Source organism: Ictidomys tridecemlineatus, chromosome 1, assembly GCF_052094955.1.
Source record: "Ictidomys tridecemlineatus isolate mIctTri1 chromosome 1, mIctTri1.hap1, whole genome shotgun sequence".
In the NCBI taxonomy this organism is placed as follows: domain Eukaryota; kingdom Metazoa; phylum Chordata; class Mammalia; order Rodentia; family Sciuridae; genus Ictidomys; species Ictidomys tridecemlineatus.
Genome location: NC_135477.1, coordinates 223,368,316 through 223,391,074, shown reverse-complemented (window position 1 = coordinate 223,391,074; position 22,759 = coordinate 223,368,316). Strand labels below are relative to the sequence as shown.

The 22,759-nt window shown below is 36.1% G+C and overlaps 1 protein-coding gene across 1 annotated transcript in view; it reads left to right on the top strand.

The window, feature by feature from the left end:
* The window catches only part of Itga2 (integrin subunit alpha 2), a 100,829-nt gene that overhangs the window by 52,164 nt on the left and 25,906 nt on the right, over positions 1 to 22,759 (top strand). Inside the window, exons 7-16 of the mRNA XM_005319646.4 lie at positions 2,667 to 2,815; positions 6,082 to 6,232; positions 6,517 to 6,682; positions 8,906 to 8,982; positions 11,511 to 11,649; positions 12,733 to 12,878; positions 14,814 to 14,957; positions 18,420 to 18,623; positions 19,195 to 19,331; positions 21,562 to 21,701. Coding sequence (XP_005319703.2) covers positions 2,667 to 2,815; positions 6,082 to 6,232; positions 6,517 to 6,682; positions 8,906 to 8,982; positions 11,511 to 11,649; positions 12,733 to 12,878; positions 14,814 to 14,957; positions 18,420 to 18,623; positions 19,195 to 19,331; positions 21,562 to 21,701 — 1,453 coding nt within the window. The remainder of the gene's footprint in view (positions 1 to 2,666; positions 2,816 to 6,081; positions 6,233 to 6,516; positions 6,683 to 8,905; positions 8,983 to 11,510; positions 11,650 to 12,732; positions 12,879 to 14,813; positions 14,958 to 18,419; positions 18,624 to 19,194; positions 19,332 to 21,561; positions 21,702 to 22,759) is intronic.

The window sequence follows — 22,759 nt, the reverse complement described above, 5'->3', positions numbered from 1 at the left end:
AGTCTTAATTTTTGCATTTGCCAAATCCCCATATTAAATGCATTAAATGTTAATCTTGAAAGTTAATTGAAATTTGAACTACTCTAAGTTATTCTTCTCCCTATCACTCTGTCCAATACCTGTTGACACAGGTATCAAGACTTTGGGAAGTAACATTTTATTCTCTTTCAGTGGCCTATTTTAACCTCTGAATACATGCATATGTCTTATTTCTTCATGTCTGTATTAATAATGGATTTCTTATATTTATTCCTTGCTGTATATTCTTTGAATTATGGAAATTTTAGAAATGAGTCACTAAGGGCAATTCTACCATCTCTTATTTTATATTCTTTTATTGTTTTCTAGTCTAGCCAGGATTTTTTTTGAAACATAAAACCAAGTCTTTTCAATATTTTGATATAGCTCTCTATGTCTTCAGAAGTTTTTAATTTGCTTTTACATCTTCTCAGGACAGGCAACCCAAATTCAGGAGCAGAAGTTTCATGATCTTGTAAGGAGACTGCAAAGCATTTATGTTAAAAATGCTACTTATAATTTCAGCTACTCAGGAAGCTGAGGCAAGCTTATCCCTTAACCCTAGGAGTTTTAAAAAAGTTTCATTTCTGTTTTTTCTTTTTCTTCTTTTTTTCCCCCCTCATTTTTGTTTGGATCTTCCGTTCATTCTAGTTTTAACTGCACAGTGAACCAACCTCAGCAGAGAGCTGTTCACATAGTTACCAGTTATGTTCTTGGGTTGCATCTGATACCCCAATATCCAACATCTAGTAAAAATTTTGAAATATTTTCCTCTATAGGCATTGCATCTGTTTTTATTGAAATCTGCTTTTCCACTTCCCTATGTAGCATTATAAAATATTGATGTTACTTTATACCGCCAAGAGGACATTAATGCCTGCTGAGACCTTGGAAGTTTCATTGTGGGCTTTTACCAGAAATTTGTGTTAACCCTAGACTAAGTACAGCACAGATTCCTGGAGAGAAACACTGTCAAAGTCTCATATGAATGCATCTTGCCTCAGATGCATTCAAAGTCTCAGTGAATCTTATTCCTCTCTAGGAGAGGTATAACCCAGTCTCGTTTCTCACAAACGAAATTGGGCCTTTCTATAAGATCTAATATACAACATATCTTTTAATCCCCTTCCCTATTCTCACTTAGAATGTTGGGGCTGTCGAGAGGGTTACTGCGCCACCATCAACCTCTCATATCAGACTTTGAAATCCTCCATTATTTTTTATCCTTCCCTTCCTTTCAAACCATACATCCTTTTCCTAAAGAATGAGGTCCAAGAATATATTTATCATCATGCTCATGGGACCCAGCACCCCCTCTCCCAGGCAAAAATCCCTGATTGAACTCAGAAATCCAGGCCTCCCTCCTTCTATCTTCCTTACATACTGACCTCAGAGAGTCTTTCAGGGAGCCTCTTTCCACTGATCCCTATTTCTCTGATTTCTATTTCTTGTTCATAAAACCCCATCTTTCAGTTTAGATAGTGATTCCAATGCCTGAAAATGAGGACATTAATAGAAGTGTGTGATCTCCTTGAACCCAAAGATTGAAAACAATGTCCCCAAACATCTCATTCAGAAGTCTCCTTTCTTTCATCTCTCTCCAATAAGATTCTCCCTAATGGTATTTTCCCTTGAAATCAGCCCAAAATTCTCCATTCCATATGCATAGCCAACAACTTTCCCCCAGATGTGTCAAAACTGAAATCCAGTGCAGTAAATAAATCTAAATTGACTCCATACCTTAGGGGTACACTAACTTATCTTGTATTCAACTCTGATTTTTTTTTATAGCATTATTATCCTAAATGATGTAGTGTTGCCTTGTCTATGATTGCTTATAGTTGTTTGCAAGTCTATGTCTGCTGATAATTACAAAGTTTGTTTCTATCTATTTTAATCTTCCTGTTTTAACATTATTCTGATATTCATCCATATTAATAGCATAGGTTCATGCATTAAAAATCTTTATGGTTTGTCACCAACTGTCCTAGTTGGCGACCTAATGCTGGGTCCACAAAATCTGACTATTCCAATAACTCAAGAAACGACAAAGAAAGCATGCAACCACACAGAAATACCCCTTTCAATATTCCAGAGATGGCTCTCTGTGACCTTATGGTCCTTGGAAAGAGAGAGAGCCACCAGAACTCTTTATTCTTATATAGGGAACACACAAGGGGAGGTTCCATGGAACATTCTATCCCCAAAAGGGCAAAGGGATATGACTACAAAGGAATAGGTGAGAGCAGATCAACCCTCGCAGGTGATGCATACACTGGAGCCAGGCCTTGCTATCCAAGCTGGCACAAAGCTCAAGTCACTATGAAATATGGTGATTGGCTCTAGAGCCTCCTGATTCAAGACTGGAGGGCATGGTCATTCAGAGTGGCTCCCCATAATGGTTAAATCTAGATAACCAAGTCATAATCCACAGCACATTCTGTTGCTTGGCAATCAGTACAACTGTTATACACAGATATCATTCCATCCAAAGAAAAATAACTGCCAAGAAAAAAATTTGAAGTGGTTCCCTTAAGCCATGGATATACATGTCTAAATGCATTTTTTTTAACTTTTATTATACTGGTCATATAGAAACTGTTTATTATGTGATGACAGTCCATTAATAAAATTCTGCTCTTTTGAAGGTGGGGTTAATTCAATATGCCAACAATCCAAGAGTTGTGTTTAACCTGAATACTTTTGCAACCAAAGATGAAATGATTGCAGCAACATCCCAGACATTCCAGTATGGTGGGGACCTCACAAACACCTTCAAAGCAATTCAGTTTGCAAGGTAAGTTTTATTGCCAAAACACCACTATTCTGACAATATAAAAGTGCTGAGAAGTAAGAAAAAGGAAATAAAAGACAAAAGAAGAGTAATATGTCTGGAACCCACACTTAAATCGGGCTAATAAACAAAAGTCTCTGCATTCTATAATTTGAATATTTAAGAAGACACTTAGAGAATAAGGTTAAAATCTTTGATTCTGAGATTTTTTTTTTTTCTGGTACCAAGGATTGAACTCAAGGGTATTTGATCACTGAGCCACATCCCCAGCCCTATTTTAGAAATAGGTTCTCACTGAGTTGCTTGGCACCTTGCTTTTGCTGAGGCTGACTTTGAATCCCCCTGCTTCAGCTTCCCAAGCCACTGGGATTACAAGCATGTACCTTCGGGCCCAGCTCATTTCTGGGATTTTTATAAGATGATTTTTCATGAATTAAATTTTTATTTAAAATTTTATTCTGTTATTAAATTTTATTTTATTACTAAAATTTAAATTTTGCAACGATTAAATTTTTATTTTATAATTTTTCATGAATTAAATGAAACAAGATCTTAGCTTCAAATGCCAGCATCATTATTTGTTAATATTTATCATAAATTTTTACTAATTAAGTTTATGAAGCACTTCATACAAATTAACAAGAGCTGTAGAATCTTAAACATATGAACCAAATCACATGGTTCATTATATATAAAATAATCTGTGGGAAGTGTGGGTTTTACACTATGCAGTATTTTTCTCATTCTTATGTCAGTTTCTATATTTTTCCAGGTCCATGACCTTCACCTTTACTGATTTAATCAGATCCCTTTACAAAAATCCTAAGTACTGCCCTGTTGTTAAAAAAAAAAAAAATGAGAACAATACCCTTGCCTTTCCTTAAGCCTCCTTCCTGCCTTTTCATCTTGTGCATAGCCTCTTCCTGATACCAGAATTCCATTTAAACAGGGTCTGTACCCTCTCCGTCCACTTTCTTGAAACCTAGCTCTTCCCCTAGCTATGCAGGCCTCTAAGCCACCTCTCAAGCCTCATCCTCTTGGATTCCCTTGAGTATGTGATAAGGATGAACCTACTCTACTATTCTGAAACACTTGTCATGACGTGGCCAATATCTGGATCCCTGACAACTTTTTGTGAACAACTTTTGCCTAGTCACTGGCTTATTTTTCTTCTTTAAACAGAGCCCTTCCTTCCGGTATAGCCCTTCCTCTTAGGAATTGTGTCCCCTCCTGTGATGTCAGCATCAGCTCTCTTGATGTCACCCCACTACTGAGCAGTCATTCCTGAATTTTCCTCCCAAAGCCACATGGGCATCAGGCTGATGCTGAATGTCTTTATTTGGAGTGTCAACTCACTTATCAAATTCAGCATGTGCCAAACTGGTCATTCCTTCCCCAGAACTCCTCGTGACTCTGTCTTTTTGATTCATGTCACAGTCTATTTGCTCAGTCACTCAAAAACTTGTCGTTTTTCTGTATTCTTTCTATTCCTTCTTAGATCAAACGTCTGGTCAGTCACCACATCCTGTCATTTCTATTTCTGCACTTCCCATTACATCTGTCCTTTCTTTTCTTTTCTTTTTTTTTCCCCCCTCTCTGTGTGTATATTTTAGTTGCTGCTTCTAGTAGTGGTGACTCTCTTTATCTATCTCAAAGTCAGATTCCCTATAAGGGAAGATATGATTGATGGGTTTAATTTTTCTTGTCTCTATGAAGATGTCCTGTAGGGCCAGGTCATCTCGTCAACTGCTGGCCAGTCAATAGGGTCAGCTGCCATGAGGTCAAGTGCCTTTTCTGATCCAGACTGAGGGGAAGAACTTGGTTGATACAAAATGGCCTCGTTAGAGTTAGAAACTGCTGAGGGTCCCTGTTTTCATCAAGAAATATAGGTGTGGCACTTTTCCATGGGAGGCAACCAGGGCCTTGAAAAACTGTCCTCTCCAAGATAATGGTCACTGTCTACTCAGATGAAACTTGTACAGTTTAATCATCTTTTCAAAACTTGGGTTTTCTTCCCTGTGCCACCATTATTTCTGTAGCTAAGAGAATTTAATCCTCCTATTGCCAGAAGAATCACCCAGTTTCCTGTACCACCCAAACTATAATTACCTCTGTTTCTCTCCCCTTTCTCTCTCTGTTTCTGTCTCTCTCTCTTTCCCTCTCTCTCTTTCTTTAAAACACTGACACTTTTTTGCATTAATTTTGTTGTCCTGTTTCCTTCAACTTATTTCACAGTCTGTCATTGCAATTTGTTGTCACAGGCATTGCAGGTCATCAAAACTAAACAAGGCCCAGTTTCTCTTCTTAAAATCTTCAGTCATACTTGTGATCTAGACCATGTCCTAGGCGTTATACTTCACTCAAAAAGGTTGGATGTGAAAAACTATAATTCAAATTTATCTAGCTGAAAACTATGGAACCGTTTTGTACTTTTTTATATTCTATGAAATAGAGTACACAAAATATTTTAGGAAATAAAATGATATGCTTCATTTTACATACCAATAACTTGAAGAACTTCTTACACATTCAGGTAAAAATATGCAGCACACATTGAATATGTAAATTTGAAGATGGAAGAGATGAATTGAGGACAGATACAGGTGTTAAATATCATTAGATAAATGATAGTTTATCCAAAGGAGTAGGTAAAATTATGTAGAAAAAAAAATGTGTAACAATATGGTCCATTTGACAGAGAGAAATAGATTATTGAACAGCTAGTTAATCACTTAAAAACAAAATAAAGCTGAAAACCTGCTTTGCTCCTTGTATCAAAATGGATTTCATGTTGACCAAAAATTTAAATCTAAGAAAATGGAACCATTTTAAACAATTATAGAAGTTGAGTGATTTAGTTGGGTGCCATGATGCACACCTGTAATCCCAGCAGCTCAGGAGGCTGAGACAGGAGGATCTCAAGATTAAAGCCAGCCTTAGCAAAAGAGAGGCGGTAAGCAACTCAGTAAGACCCTGTCTCTAAATAAAATACAAAATAGGGCTGGGGATGTGGCTCAGTGGTTGAGTGCCTCTGAGTTGAATCAATTTCTAGTACCAGAAAAAAAAAAGTTTTATACATGAGTAGTCTGTAAAATACCATGTCAAATATGAAAAATACAAAGAAAAGGGTTAATGGATTAAAACTGAAAAAGATCAATGAGCTGAGGAAATTATTTGAAATACATATAGGCTGGATTTTAATTTTAAACCAGAGGTCTACATATTAACTTCATCTTTTGATAACGAGTCTTTAATTTTATTGGCCACAGAGATTTTGCTTATTCAGCAGCTTCCGGCGGACGATCAAGAGCTACCAAAGTAATGGTGGTTGTGACCGATGGGGAGTCCCATGATGGTTCAATGCTGAAGGACGTGATTGAGCAATGCAACAATGACAATATACAGAGATTTGGCATAGCAGTAGGTGGCTTTTCTTTTCATGTGTTTTGTAGTTGATGGATAAATGTTCCTTTATACCAGCACTTTCTTATTGACTGTTCAAAGTTTATTATTTAAAAAAGTTTTTACTATCTCTCTGCTCCTTGCTGATTTTCTGTCTTGTGGACTAAATAAATGGGTGTGGAAATGTTGCTTGATTTACTTCTCCAGAAGGTCTTTGGTGTTGGGAAGTAGACTAGAAGGTGTTATTAGGAAACGTGGAGAACAACGGGAATGACTTTTGTCCTTCTTCCTCTATTTTCAAGGTTCTTGGGTATTTAAACAGAAATGCCCTTGATACTAAAAATTTAATAAAAGAAATCAAAGCCATTGCCAGTGTTCCAACAGAAAGATACTTTTTCAATGTGTCTAATGAAGCAGCTCTTCTAGAAAAGGCCGCGACATTAGGAGAACAAATTTTCAGCAATGAAGGTAAAAGAGCTCCTTTTAAGAACTTTCTTCTAAAACTTTTTGAAATTTTTATTGTATTCACACATTTGCATTATTAATGTCAATTAGTATAGTTTTGTAGGAAAAAAGCTACTATAGATCAGTAAGAAAAATTTACAAATATGAACAAATACTTTATAAAGGATAGAATATAAATGATTCACAAACATAAAAAATATTCCCAACTTCAGTAGTTATTTAAAAATAGAATTTCCATCACTTTTATATTTTATCTAAATGTGCACAATAATGTTTACTATTACAGAGATTATTGAGAAGTAAAGAAGCTCATACATTGTTGACAAGATGATAAATTGATGAAAAATTAGCAATATCTATTACATTCCTAAATAGTTTTATCTTTTTATATGATATTGTATAATTTTTGAAGAAACATTTTATTTATGAGATCTAAAGTAATTTACTTATGTGGATTTAAAAAGTCTAGTCAGTGTAGAAATATCACATATCTAGGCACTCACTGTGTGGAGGATTAGAACATACTTTAAATTTCGTAAAGAGTTCCACTCTACCCAAATCCTGGTTCTAGATAGTTAATGCAACTCTCTGAAATAAAAAGGGTATATTAAGGGAAAGAGAGGTGAGAATAGCAAGGATAGTAGAAAAAAACAGACATTATTACTTTATGTATATATGTAACTGTGAACAATATGATTCTACAACATGTACACTCAGGAAAATGAGAAATTATATCCCATCTATATATATCAAAGTTCATAAATGCATTCTATTGTCATGTAAAACTAATTAGATCAAATTTTAAAAATTTTTAAAAAGGGTATTTTAGTGATCATCTACATATTAGGAACTACCTCCAAATCTGCATCCAAGGGGATTGCATAAATTAAAAGTTCATTGCTATATTTACATCTTGATCTCCTGATTATTTACTGGAAATTTCTAATAAAAAAATTCTATTGCTTCTTAAATATCTTATGGTGCTTCTAAGTGACTAGTCATCATCAAAATCTCATGTTCCCTGAGATAAAAAATTACTAAGCTGTCCATGCCGATAATTTTGTGCATTTGTAGTGGCATGAATAAGAATGACCACAATGTAATCTAAAGCTAACTGGAAATGATTTTGTACATTATCTACTACTACAGACTTTTTGAAGAACACTCTTCTATTTTATTAAAATTACCTCTGCTCATTCTGTGTAAATCATTACCTCTTCTAAACAATACTAGGTTATATAGTATAGTTTCTTCTCTTTATTAAAATGTTAGTCCAGGAATTTAGCTTCCTTTTTGTGAAGATTAGTGAAATGGAGCCATCTTGATCTTAACACATGGAAAATGAGCACTAGTGCTAGTGACAGGGGCAAGCACTACATGTGAACAACTTCCTCCTTGGTAAAATTCCTCCTCAATATTTAATCTTGGTTTCTGGTATCTAAACCAAATATCTCTCAGCAGAATCTTCACCACTGGTCAATTACCTAACTCATCCAACTGCATCTGAGATATGTGTGCATTTATTGAGACATACTTAAAAGTTAAAAATTCAGTTAGTTTTTCAGCTAGTAATGAAAACTTTTTTTAAAAAACTGACATCAGGACTGGGGTTGTGGCTTAGTGGTAGAGCGCTTGCCTAGCATGTGTGAGGCACTGGGTTCAATTCTCAGCATCACATATAAATAAATAAAATAAAGGACCATTGACAATTTAAAAATGTTTTTTAAAAAACTGACTTTAATTTTCACCTTGCCTCATACCCTTCCTTTGTGAAAGGGTCTTTAATATCAGGAACTTTGTAGGCATGTCATTAAATGCATTAATCTTAAGTTAAAACCAACTATGAACACTACTTTGGAGGTATTATAGATTTTCATAATCTGTTAAAACACTTTCTTAGTCATTTCCTTTTTCCAGGATCTTCCAGCTCTTTATTTTTGGGTGAATGTGTGTGTGTGTATGTGTGTATGAGAGAGAGAGAGAGAGAGAGAGAGAGAGAGAGAGAGAGAGAGAGAGAGAGAGAGAGAGAGAGAGGAGAGAGAAAGAGAGATGCATGCACACCTATGTTTGAAAACTTGGTTTAAAGGGAATTGAACCCAGTTCCTCACACATGCTAGGCAAATGTTCTACCTCTGAGCCACAACCCCAGTCCCTGAAGTCAGTTTTTTAAAACTTTTTTCATTACTAGCTGACAATAATACAATTTTGAAACTGATTATTTCCCAGGTACTCTTCAAGGAGGAGACAACATCCAGCTGGAAATGTCACAAGTAGGATTCAGCGCGGATTACTCTCCTCAAAACGTGCGTATATAGATGACGTCAAGCCATACTGCCATTCACCCCTATGCTTTCAGACTCAATACCTTATACATGAAGTAGAAAAAAACAACCATCTAGAGACCGATAGTTCTGGTTCCTAGCCATGCTCCTTAGCTTCTTTGTGTTGCTACTTTATCACCTCAAAAATGAAGATTAACAATGTCTCCCCTTCCCTATTTCAAAGGGATTTTCTATGGGGAGGAAGAGAGATAATATGCAAAGAAGACTTTCACTGCTCCAGAGCTCAAGCCCCATATTAATGTGAGATATTATCCCTACAGGAATGTCCTTTCAACCAATTAACAAATTCCAAGTTGCAATAGTATTTTTCTCTAAAAGCAGAGACAGAAAATAGTTGAAAGAGTTTAGGAAAGATGTGAGAGAAGATTGGAATACACCAGTGTTTTCTTAGCTCAGAGAAGCCTACTCTTCTTTCTCAGAAGCATCTGCCTTCAAGCCTCTACTCTAATTCTATCTAGAATATGAGTAGGTAGTGAAAGGGGAAAAAATATGTGAGGCCCTGAGAAATAGTCAGGATACAGTGTGAACTCAGGGGCAGACCAAGGACCAAGAACAGCTCCTTGTATGTCTAGAATAGAAAGTGTGGACTGTTTCTGGGGCACCAAATCTTAGAGATGCTGAAAGTTATTAATCTTTCCCATAGAAATAAATACAAATGAATCTATACACAGAGAATTTTATAACAATTCTGTAAACCCGTCCATACTGATCAGAGTCTTGATCAGAGTCCCTAATACTACATTCATCCACATCATTTCATGTCGGAGACCAGCTCCAACAGGGGGTCTCAGGAGACGAACGGATGGTGAGGAGTCGGCGAAAGAGGGGGTGGAGAAACAACACAGACACCAAAGTGAAGGTGTTGATCCCAATCTTTACTTGTGAAGTTGATCATATATACTTTTCATTTTGGCAGGCTTACAGTACTTTGTGGTTACAAAACAGGAATCATTATTCAAACAAAACAAAATATTACGTAGCTACAATTAGAATAGAAGAATGTATCTTGGCTTATGCATAAACAAGCATTTGTACTTTCAGTTTGCATTTTGTTTTGAGCTGTTTCTGCTTAGTTACCTTTTAATAATAGTTACAAATGTCCCAAACTATTGGCCTATACCTTGACTATTCTTTCTTGACTTACTGACTGGAACTGGTGCCATGGTTACGGCAAGGGGTTGACTTGTTATTACTTTTAATCAAACAAAAGTAAGAGCACAAACCATTGTGCACAGGAACAAGAACAAGTTGCCCAGTACTAAGCACTAATCTATCTTCTTAACATTAATTTTTCTTCTCTAGATTTTAATTTAATTTCTCAAAAACTTCCTTGACAGGAATACAGGGAGTTTTTCTTTAGACATTAACAATTTACATTCCACAGCTGAATCATTGCATTTAGAGCAAACAGATCTATGCTTTAGAAGTAGTTGCATTAATTGGGAAAGTCATGATTTTTCCTTTATACTTAATGGTAATATGAGAAATCAAAACTATACTTATTAAAGGAATACAAAAACAAATCAGCCCATTCCCAGAAACATACTGCGCTCCTCCAGAGGATGGACACCTTGCACCATCCACCTCAGTAGGGCCTTGCCATTGCCTGAGTCAGGGGAGGGGCGCAGCAATTTCACACTCTCTAATACTCAAAATGGCACACATTGTTTCCCTGGCTACTATTTTATGATCCGGAATCATACCTTTGATGTTTTCTAAGATCTAAGGCCAAATACTTAAATATAAAGTTTCCCGTGTTGACGAAACCTGCTTTCAGTGATGATTTATAGCTTTTGATATTCAAATTGAGCTTGATCCAATCCACAGTAGCCTGTCCCCCTCTACCCTTCCCCAGGGCTGGCCCATGTTAATTTTCCTTCCAATAGATCAACTGTCACAGCTACAGATGCCTTTTGTAGCTGTACTGTCATCCCACCGATGGGATATGGGGATTTGAAAATGAATCAAAAAGAGAGAGGAAAAAGTTAAAAGTAATAGGTCAGAAAAGGGACCCCAGGACATGCCTGAGAGAGAGGAGCATGCTCTTCCTCCTCTCAGGTCAGCACTCTGTGACTCAAGCATGTCTCATTTCCAGTTGTGAGCTTTTCCTATGAATATGTGGGACTGACATTCTACTATAATGCCTTTTTATAGGCTCATAAGGACTCAGCATTTGCAAATGTGTGTGTTTTGAGTGGATATTTTAAGATGACTAGGTACCTGTTTCATACCAGAGCTTATTACAAAAAATTTATCTATGTAACATGTCAAAAGTAGGGCCCAAAATAAGATAAACCATGATACGATTTGTTCTCCAGTGCAAATTTATGAAAACAATTTTGAGATATATCAAGATACATTAATATATTTCCTTTCATTGCATTTATTTTTCTTAAATATAAATAGCTTATTTCAATATTTGCCCTACCCTGCCTTCTCATGCATTATATGTGATTTGTTTAATGATCTTCAATTTTCAATTACTTTAGGATATTCTGATGCTAGGAGCAGTTGGAGCTTTTGACTGGAGTGGGACTATTGTCCGGGGGACATCTCATGGATATTCAATCTTTCCTAAACAAGCCTTTGACCAGATTCTGCAGGATAGAAACCACAGTTCCTATTTAGGTAAGGTATAGAAGCATTTGGCTCAGCAGACTGAAGTTGCTTTCCTTTAAAACTAGCTTCTTGTTGAATGTTAAGGTCAGTCAGTTCAGCAAAGCCTCTGAAATGCCATCATATTTGTTGTTCATCCATATGTTGCCTCTTTGCCAATCCGGCTTTAATTCACAACTGCTTAATAAAACATGTGCTTTGCACTCCAATCCCTATGACTGTTTAATCATTGTAATTCCTGGAATATGATCATGTCTCTCTAAAATAGAAATAGTGGTCGGGTGCAGTGGTGCACACAGGGGCTTGGGAGGCTGAAGCAGAAGGATCACCAGTTCAAAGCCAGCCTCAGCAACTTATAGAGGCCCTAAGCAACTTAGCAAGACCCTGTCTCTAATAAAATACAAAAAAGGGCTGGGGATGTGGCTCCATGGTTAAATGCCTCCAAGTTCAATCCTCAATATCAAAACTAAATAAATAAAATAAAATAGAAATAGTTTCTAAAAGCCAATACACTAAGTGGTAGTTTTACGCTGTTTTAGAGTTTTCCGTTTTTTGTTCCTATGATAAACAACCACTGACTTAGAGGACCTACTATGGGGCAGTTCCTGGGATGGCTATTCTATCTATATAAACATTTAAATCCTTCTAAAACCACATGAGAGCCATTTTACCTCTAGGATCCTTAGAGATCCTAAACAACCTAGTGTCAAATCCACAGTTTGTATCTAGAACTATCTAACTCCTGTGGCCTGTGGCCTTTCCTCTGTGTGACATTACTTTTTAACTCCATTCGCTCATTCATTCAATGCATATTTGTTGAGTGCCACGTTCATAGGTTGCTGATGAGGACAACCTGGAATCTAGAGCCAGATTTGTAGATGGAGAGAGACCCATCTATGCTGGATAGTGTGAAAAGTGGAAGGGCAAGAGCAGTTCATCTTAGAAATAGAAAGATGTGTCCTTGGTGACATACCCAGGAGCATGGGGAACTGTGCTCTATATCTAATGTAAAGGATCTCTGATCATCTCTCCTAACTGGGCAAGCATTATCTGGCTGAGATATTCATTGACACCCTGTGTTTCCTTCTCTCCTAGGTTATTCTGTGGCTGCAATTTCTACTGAAAAAAATGTCCACTTTGTTGCTGGTGCTCCTAGAGCAAATTACACGGGCCAGATAGTGCTGTACACTGTTAATGAGAATGGCAATGTCACAATTATCCAGGCTCACAGAGGGGACCAGGTAAATATCATTGTTTATCAGGTGAAAATAATTTTATGAACAACTGGGTACTTAGGGAATTGGGCAGTAGAAATGAGAGCTAACATTTATTGAGTACCTCCTCTGCATTTGGCTCTGTGATCTTAATTTTGTACATTCCTTACATTTTCACAGTAATACTAGAACATCTGCTCTCCACTTTGACATGTGACTGAGAGTTTAGCCGGATTTTTAAGAAAACATAATTTTAATGGTATTAAGTTACTCTCACGACTCAATCTTATCTGGCCTCAAAGCTTGTGATGTTTAGTAATATCCCAGTCCATATTTCTGACTGCCCACATGAACACTAGGTGGCTGTTGTTTAGTCATGGTGGCAGGCACTATGTCTTGTGAACAAAGCCACATGAGGAGCCAAGAGTCTGGAGGAGAAATGGTAACACAGGAACAGTAGGTTATAATAGGAACTGAACGGCACCTGAGCCTGTCGAGGTGACCTGTTGGCCTTCATGTTCCTAAAAGGTCAAACAACTCCCTTCCATTTTCTGTTGGTGGGTGGTCATTTGGTTATTGAACCCTATGGGGAATCCTGGTGTCATGCAGGAGCAAAGGCCAGTTTATGGGCTCCTGTTTCAGTTCTGCCCTCTAGTCTTGGCCATATGTGAAATGTACATCCCTGATCCCCAGCAAACAACAGAAAGTAGTTTCCTTCCTTGAGTCAGAGAAACTAACCACAGACTTCTGTTCTCTGGAAGTAATTCTGATTTTGCTGTTGCTGTGGATTTTCTAAGAATCAGAAGACCTGCTAGGCACGATGGCTCACGCATGTAATCCTGGCAGCTCAGGAGGCTGAGGCCTGAGAATTGTGAGTCCAAAGCCAGCCTCAACAAATTTAGTGAAGTCCTAAGCAACTCAGCAAGACCCTGTCTCTAAATAAAAATATAAAAAATGCTGGGGGAAGTGGTTCAGTGGTTAAACACCCCTGAGTTCAATCCCTAGTAACACACACAGACACACACACACACACACATACACACACACACACACACACACACACACACACACACAAAAGAGTAAGAATACCTGAGTTCTTGACTTCCTTGGCCACAAACTAGCTATAATCATACACTTTTTCATCCTCTTTAGTATTTTTAAAAGAACGGTGTTGGATATTTTAAAGAAAATGTTATGGAAGCAATCTGTTTTTATTTATTTCTAATCCTTAAAGAGGTGTTCGCTTAGGCATACAATGAATATGGCTGGGTGGGATAAATATCCAAATTCCCAGCCTCTATTTTTTCACTGTATCTCCACCTAGCCCTCCTATACTAGTCAATCTGGCAGCTACTCAGCTGTTCCAGACCAACCATGGATATTTATGTCATTCATGCTTCTCCATTTCTCTCCACCTGGAAAGTCCTTAAGATGGAATTCAAATAATGCTTTATCCTTTTAAGCCTTCCTGACATCCATACACTCCAATCACTCAACGTTTGGGGCTTGCCCGTATTACGGTATATTTTTTATGGAAGTACAATTGTTTATTCCCCTTGTTTCTACTCCTACCTTTCTCTACAGCACCCTTTACATAGTTACTAAGGATTTCTCTTATAAATGTGGCCTTTGGTTCAACATCATTAGAAATACCAGAGACGCTTATTTAAAAAAAATTTTTTTTTTGGATCACATTCCAGACTTTTCATCAGAAGGCTTAGTAATAAGTCTTAAAGACACTTCCTTAGCGATTCTTGTGCACCCTGAGGTTTAAGAATCAAGTAGCTAGATGGTGATTTAACCTGACGGAAAGGAATCTGCTCTCCATCTTTATATTCTAGCATCTTTCAGGTTGTAAAACTCCATTTCTGTGCATTTTAAATAAGTTAATTAAAGTTCAATGTGATATTCAATGTATAAGAACCCTAGAAATCCTAAGATTAATATGCTTTATTACTCCAGATTGGCTCCTATTTTGGTAGTGTGCTGTGTTCAGTTGACGTGGATAAAGACACCATTACAGATGTGCTCTTGGTCGGGGCACCAATGTACATGAATGACCTTAAGAAAGAGGAAGGAAGAGTCTACCTGTTTACTATTGTAAAGGTAAAAAATAAAACAAGCAGTTTAATTTGCTTTAATATTGACAAGTAAAAGGTAATCTGCATTTTGAAAAAAAAAGTTATTATTGGATGATAATTGATTTGCATGTCGTGTTTGGTTTGTATTTTATTAATTTTGAGGATGTCACCATTAAGTAATGACCTTAAAATCATGTTAAAAGGCGTAATTAGAGTTTAATGCCAATTTACATGAGAAGTCTTTGGAAACATTTCTCTCATAAAAATAAAGTCATTATAAATTAAAATCATTTTTTAAATATACACACAAACGATAGTGCATTTCCCAGGTATCTCATACATTTTTATTAGTGCATTATGGATATACATAATATTGGCATTCATTTTGACATAATAATACAAACATGGGATATAGTTTTCTCCAATTCACTTCCCAGTACTTCCCCTTTCCCTCCCTTCCTCCACCCTCTCTTCCCCTTCCTCTATTCTACTGGTCTTTTTTCTATTTATTTATAGTTTTTTTTTAAATTAGTGCATTAGAGATATACATAAAGGTGAAATTCACTTTGGTCAGTTTCATTCCACAATTCCTCCCTTTTCCTAAACATCCTCCCTCAGATTCAGTCCCCTTCCTCTATTCCACTGGTTCCCACCCACGCGCTCTTTTTGCCCTTATTTTTGTGTAGCTTCCACATATGGAAGAAAACATTTGACACTTTATTTTCTGGGTCCGGCTTATTTCACATAGCATGATGTTCTCCAGCTCCATCCACTTACAAGAAAATGCCATTTCATTCTTCTTTATGGTTGAGTACAACTACATCATGTATAAATACCACATTTCCTTTATCCATTTGTCTGTTGATGGACATCTGGGTTGGTTGAATAACTTGGCTATTGTGAGTTGTGCTGTTATAAACATTGATGTGGCTGTATCCCTGTAGTATGCTGATTTTAGATCTTTTGTATATATAGAAGGAGGTCATATGGTGGTTCCATTCCTACAGTTGTAAGGCATCTTCATAATGCTTTCCAGAATGGTTGTACTAATTTGCAGTCCCACCAAAAATCTATGAGTGTACATCTTCCCCACATCCTTGCCAGCATTTATTTTTTATTTGCATTCTTGATAGTTGCCATTCTGACTACAGTGAGATGACATCTCAATATACTTTTTCTTTGCCTTTCCCTGATTGCCAGAGGTGTTGAACTTTTTATTTATATATTTGTTGGCTATTTGTGCTTATTCTTTTGATAACTGCCTCTTAGTTCTCTTGCCCATTTATTAATTGTGTTATTTGGGTTTTTTTTAGTTCTTTATATATTCTGGATATTAATCCCTTGTCTGAGAAATAGTTGGCAAAGATCTTTTCCATTCTGTAGGTCCTCTCTATATGTTCTTTATTATTTCCTTTGCTTCACAGAAGCTTTTTTATTTGATACCATCCTATTTATCAATTCTTGGTTCTACTTTTTGCACTTTAGGAGTCTTGTTAAGGAAGTTGCTACCTCTGCCACCATGATGTAGTGTTGGCTCTACATTGTCTTCTAGCAGTTTCAGAGTTCTGTTCTAATTCCTAGGTCTCTGATCCACCTTGAGTCAGCTTTTGTGCAGGGAGAGGGATAGGGATCGAGATTCATTCTTCTACATATAAATATCCAGTTTTCTCAGCACCATTTGTATTTTTAAAATAAAGGCTATATTTTCTCCAACATGTGTTTTTGGCACCTTGTCAAATATCAGAAGACTCTATCTATGTGGATTTTTCTCTGTGTCTTCTATTCTATTCCATTGGTCTTCCGCTCTGTTTTGGTGCCATTCAATACCATACTGTTTTTGTTACTATAGCTCTATAGTACAATTTGAGGTCCTGTATTGTGATGCTATAAGCTTCATTCTTACTCAGGATTGTTTGGGCTATTTGGGGTCTCTTATTTTCTGAATGAATTTTAGAATTATTTTTCCTAGTTCTGTGAAGAATATTATTGGTATTTTGATAGGGATTACACTGACTCTGTGTAATGCTTTTGGTGATATGGCCATTTTGATAATACTAATTCTGCCTATCCACAAACATAAGAATTCTTTCCATCTTTTTCACTCCTGGGGATTGAACCCAGGGCCTCATACTTGCTAGACATGCACACTACCACTGAGCTATATCCCCAGCCCATTCATTTTTTATGAAAAGATAATAATAACACAACAGTGCTATTTTGCTATCAACTTGCAGTAAAGAGATAAATTGTACCAGCCACTTTAGAAAACTCCATAAAATCTTAGATGCTTTCTACATTAGTTTGTCAGGAAATTCCATTGCTTAATGAAACATTTAGGTATATGTCCAACTCTTGGAATTTCAAATACTTGCACATAAAATTTAGTTCAATATGACATAAAAAAGCACAATTTTTCCAAATTGCAGACTGAACTCTCTAAATGCATGTATAGAGGTATAGTGGACTCAGTGAAATCAGGAAGAAAATTAAAGGCACAGTTTGGCATGGAAAATTAGACAAGTATAGAGAGAAAAAGAGAAACTGAAGTTAACATAGTCAAGATTATGCGTAGCCGTTGTGATAGTTTATCCTATCTCATTTATTTAAATTAATGTAAAAATTAACCCTTTCATAGAAGCAATTTAAATAATTCTGATTTTACCTATATAATCAGAGTGTATCATTATACATACAATAAGGGAAGCACACATCTACTTATTTGAAAATTTAATTAATCCACAGTTTTTAAAATGTTCCTTGCTTTTCAAATATTCTGTACTATTTCATTAATTGTTGAAGATGTAAAAATCTCTTGATATGTTATCAAACTCAGTAGCAAATTCATTTCCATGAGATTACAATAGAAGAAAAAACAACACTGACCCAGTTTCATGGTTGAGGAGCATGACTTTCTTGCAAAGTCATGAAATATTTCCTTAGTTGATTACAAAATCTGAAGGAAAAACTGTGTCTTTTACAAGGAAATGTCTTTTCCACTGGGCAGAATTACTTAGTGTTTCTTACAATGGAATATTAACTATTTCACTTTCCACTTCCTATCCCATTATAATTGTGCCACTGTTTTGTGACTTTTAAGTAAAACCTAAATCATCATATTTTATTTTGTTTTGCATTTACCTTAATTTCATCCCAGACATTAGATTTTTCATCAGAATGTTTTAAATTAAAAATTTGGAAACAGGTGAAGATCTTAATATGAGAGGAAAAGGAGAAAAAGGAATGAATACTTTTTTTAGGTTGTTCAGCAAAAGAGAAGTACCTCTTTTAATCTCGGTTTGTGAGCAAATATGCAGTGATCTTACTTATTAAAGTTTTTATTTATCATTGTCATCATAAATAGAAAATTTTGAATTCTAATTCAAGATATTACTTATAAGTAACATTTTGTTTTGGATATCAGTTGCTGTGAATTTTAATTACACATGTTGTGAGATTTGCTTTAATCATTCTTTATTCCCTTTGCAAGGGCATTTTGAATCAGCATCAATTTCTAGAAGGCCCCAAGGGCTTTGAAAACGCTAGGTTTGGTTCCGCAATTGCAGCTTTGTCAGACATCAACATGGATGGCTTTAATGATGTGATCGTCGGTTCACCTTTAGAAAATCAGAATTCTGGAGCTGTGTACATTTACAATGGTCACAAGGACACCATTCGCACAAAGTATTCCCAGGTAAGACATGAGCTACCTTATGATGTATTTATATGCGATTGTCATCATGTCAAATTCTGCTCTCCGTGGATTATGTATTCTAATAGAGGAGACAATTGGAAAACAGAAAAATAAGATGAAGGATTTCCTATAGTAATAAATGCCACAGAATTCAAAAAAGAAAAGAACACTGAATTAGGGAATAAAACTTCAAGTGAGAAATACCAGTTGGATAAAGGTTAACTAAGCAACACCCTTACGCAGGCAATTTTTGTGTAAGACCTGAACAAGACAAGCTGGGATAGAAATCTAGACCTGAACTTGAATCAATTTATTCTCCATCCACTGAACTTTTCACTATTTTGTGTTGGTTTGTGGTTTTATATTGTAGATGCATGCTGTTTTATTAATGGAAATGTGGGTGCAAAAGTGGTACACAGGCAAATAAGAAGTGATTGAAAAAACAGCGGAATTTTGTGGAGAATAAAGATAACCTGGAAAATGACAACATGGGGCATTAGAGGACAGAGGCTGCCATTTTTCCGGCTCCACTGTTGTGCGGTGTCATTTCATATCAAACTTGCTTTTACAGAAAATCTTGGGATCTGATGGAGCCTTTAGGAGCCATCTCCAGTTCTTTGGGAGATCCTTGGATGGCTATGGAGACTTAAATGGGGATTCCATCACTGATGTGTCCATCGGTGCTTTTGGACAAGTGGTTCAACTCTGGTGAGTCAGTAAGTGCCAGATGCAAACGAGCTCACTGAACATGAGCTGCTTTGCTGGAATGGAGAAACGCCATGTGCATTATGTAAGATTCTGGGGAATTTGCATAGAAGAGGATGATATTTTTCCTGGGAGCAAATATATATTTGCTCCACATTAGCATCAAGTTTTTTTTTCTCTACATTGTAAAACCAAACAGTGCATAGAAAAAAAAACAAAGCTGTTGGACACCCTGATATTTTACCTTTCTGTTAACAGCCTTATCTCAGCTTATAGCAAGAAAGTCTCATGAACACATTGAAAATACTGAATGTTCAGAACACACAAATAAAGTGAAACTTCTCATGTGTGATTAATAGGTGTATTTTAAAATTGTTAGGCATACAAAGGAAGCCACAGTTTAGGCTTAGCTGACCTCTCATTGACGTCCTTAGGAGTTGAAGGTGAGGGGGAACAAGAATCACATTCAAAGGCCTTGTGATTCAAGGTCAAAAATAAGTGCATGGACTTGTGCAGGATTGGAATTATAAAGAAATTGATTATTCAAGAGTCCCCATTCATTCATCTCTTTTAAAAAAATGTGCTTTGAATGAATATCAAGAACACAAAAATATTAATCATTGATATTTTTAAATTTAATGATACTTTTTGCAAAACTCAGTTGTTCTTTAAAGAATAAGTGCATTTCTTTTATTGTAGAATGAAATTGTTATGTGGTAGAAATAAAATCAAGGATAATATTTGAGACAGAAAGATAAGAAAATATATTTCCAAAATAAAATTTGTTAAGGTTGTTTATAAGTAGCATGCCAAGAGTAAATGCAAGGTGTGATATAATTATATGGCTGAGTTTTAAGTGGTTTAATAAGAAATCTCTCAGTGAACATCACCCTCTACACATCCTGGTAGGCTTTATAATTTATACTTGGTAGGCTATATATTCACTATACTATGTCACTTTTTAAAATATATTTAGTGATAGTCAAACTTTTCCTTACTGAATACAATTTTGATTCTTAAAAAATATCAAGATATACTAGTCAATGAATATATGGAGATAAGAGTCAAGCTAGGTTAAGATCATTTTGTGGTCACATTCTGTAAGTTTTCAGGACTGTTCTTTCTGCTTAACTCCTAAGAATATTTTTTTTAAATAAACTTACAAAATATGTAAATCAGTGACATTTGTATTGAAATAAATACTTGTTTTCTCTTAAAGATTGCCTTAAAGAAAACAGCCACTTAAGCATTTCAGATCTTATAAACTTGAGGATAAGTTGCCTTTTTTTAATTAGATGTTTTATGACTATTCATTAGGAGGCCTAATAGACATTAACTATTGAAATTATTTTTCCATTAACTGGAGTCCTTCAGGTGGTACCTAATATTAAAAGGAAATGTTTTATATGTCTTCTTGTGATACTTTAAAAAAAAAAACAGTGAACTTACTTTGTAAATAATTGAGGGTAAACACCACAGGTCACTGTGATCAAGTGTAAATTCCACTGTAGGGAAATTAGGAGACTGTGGGTTCCAACTTCTCACTAGCTAACTTGTATCAAGTAAACTGGTAAGTCCTCAAATGTCTTGTGTCTCAGACATTTCCTTTGCTAAAATGAAAATAATATTTGTCCTACCTATTTCATAGGAGTGTTGTAAGGAGCAAATCAGATCAGTGCAAGATATCAGAAAGTCTTTATCCAGGTCATAAGGTTACAGCGATCTGCTTGAGGTGACTCTACAGCCTTTTTTTTTTTTTTTTTTTTTTTTTTACACTTAGCTAGTTGCTACCCTCATGGCCATATGCCACATTTCAAAGAATTGCTGCTAAACTCTGAGGCAGTAAGGAAGTAGCCATGACCACATTCCTCAGCCCTGCCATCTCTACCTGCTCACCTTCTTTCTCCCCTACCATTGTGAGAAGGGTGAATGTCACTACTTCTAGCTGATGAAAACCAAAACCATGACTTGGCTTGCAAAGAGGTTGCAGACTTCTATCCTGTGCTCATGCAGCTATTCATTGAATTTAAAAACAAATGTATGTGTGTTGTGCTGATGATGAAGTCACAATCAAAAAGTCATTGTCCCACCTTAGAGCTTTCAAATGGAAAATACTGCAGAAGTGTTCAGATGCAAGGTAGAAAAAATAAATGATGCTCGTACTGGGTTCTCTGTGTAAAGCTCATGATATGTATGCTTGGTAATAATGTCTGTTTCCATTTGTATCTTTCAGGTCACAGAGTATTGCTGATGTGGCTGTGAAAGCTACATTCACACCAGAAAAAATCACTTTATTCAACAAGAATACTCAGATAATCCTCAAACTCTGCTTCAGTGCAAAGTTTAGACCTACTAGGCAAAACAATCAAGTGGGTGAGTAGACCTGAAATTACCTGTACAGAGATAGGTTTATTTATGGTTTTAGTCTGTAAGCTATGCTTTGATTTGTAGGCAAAAAGAAAGAAGCATCTTTACTTGCAGACACTTAAATTGCCACCCATTTGAGGTACTTAAGAATGGTTCATTAGGCATAGAATGTTTGTTTAGCTCTTCCTTCCTCATCTTTGGAAGGTGACATTCTGCTACAGAATGTTGTAATCTCATAGCAAAATTATGGGTTCTCTCAACTCTGTCCTTTGAGTTTCTCTTACCCACAATTCTCTTAATTAAATCTGCAGGCACACACAGATTTCACTGGACTGGTAGTTTTAAATGAGGGTGCCACTTGTTGGCTATGCCCTGTTCTAGATGCAATATATGCAGTGAAACATGGAATGCTATTCCTATTCTTGAATAATTAAATCACTGAATAATGAAAGGAAGCATGGAATCTGTGCCTACTGTTTTAAGTTTTCTAAACAATCCAGAGAAGCAAGTCAAGGTCTGCGTGTGTTTCACCAAATAGCAGAAAATAAGAAAAGCACCATAGGCAAGTGTCAGCAGGAATTGTCATCCTCTGTCCCCTCAGTTGGCCATGTCATCTTTCTAGTCCTGGCTAAGGTCCAGGATCCTCTTTGACACCTTTTCTAACCACTCCACCTCACCTCCAACTTTTATCTCAGCACCTTCTGTAGACAGCATGCAACTTAACACTTAAAACCACCCTGCTATTTCATGGGTTCTAAACCCCCTTCCATCAGATTCTGGCTCTACACTTCAGAACCTGTAATTCCTACAGATATTTAATTAAGTGGACAACAAATAAACTAGCTTAAAGTCTGAAAATAATCAGTCAGGTTGTTTGCCATAATATAAACCAAGAAATAAATAAGGCCAGAACACAAAGCCAACATTAGATTCATATCTGGCACAACTTTCACTACCCTTAGTTCATAATCTACCAGTGTAAAGACTATTTCTTTATTTTCTGGAACTTAGACTTTTGTGTAATATGACAAACTATGCAAGACTTCATATCCATCTGGAAGTTT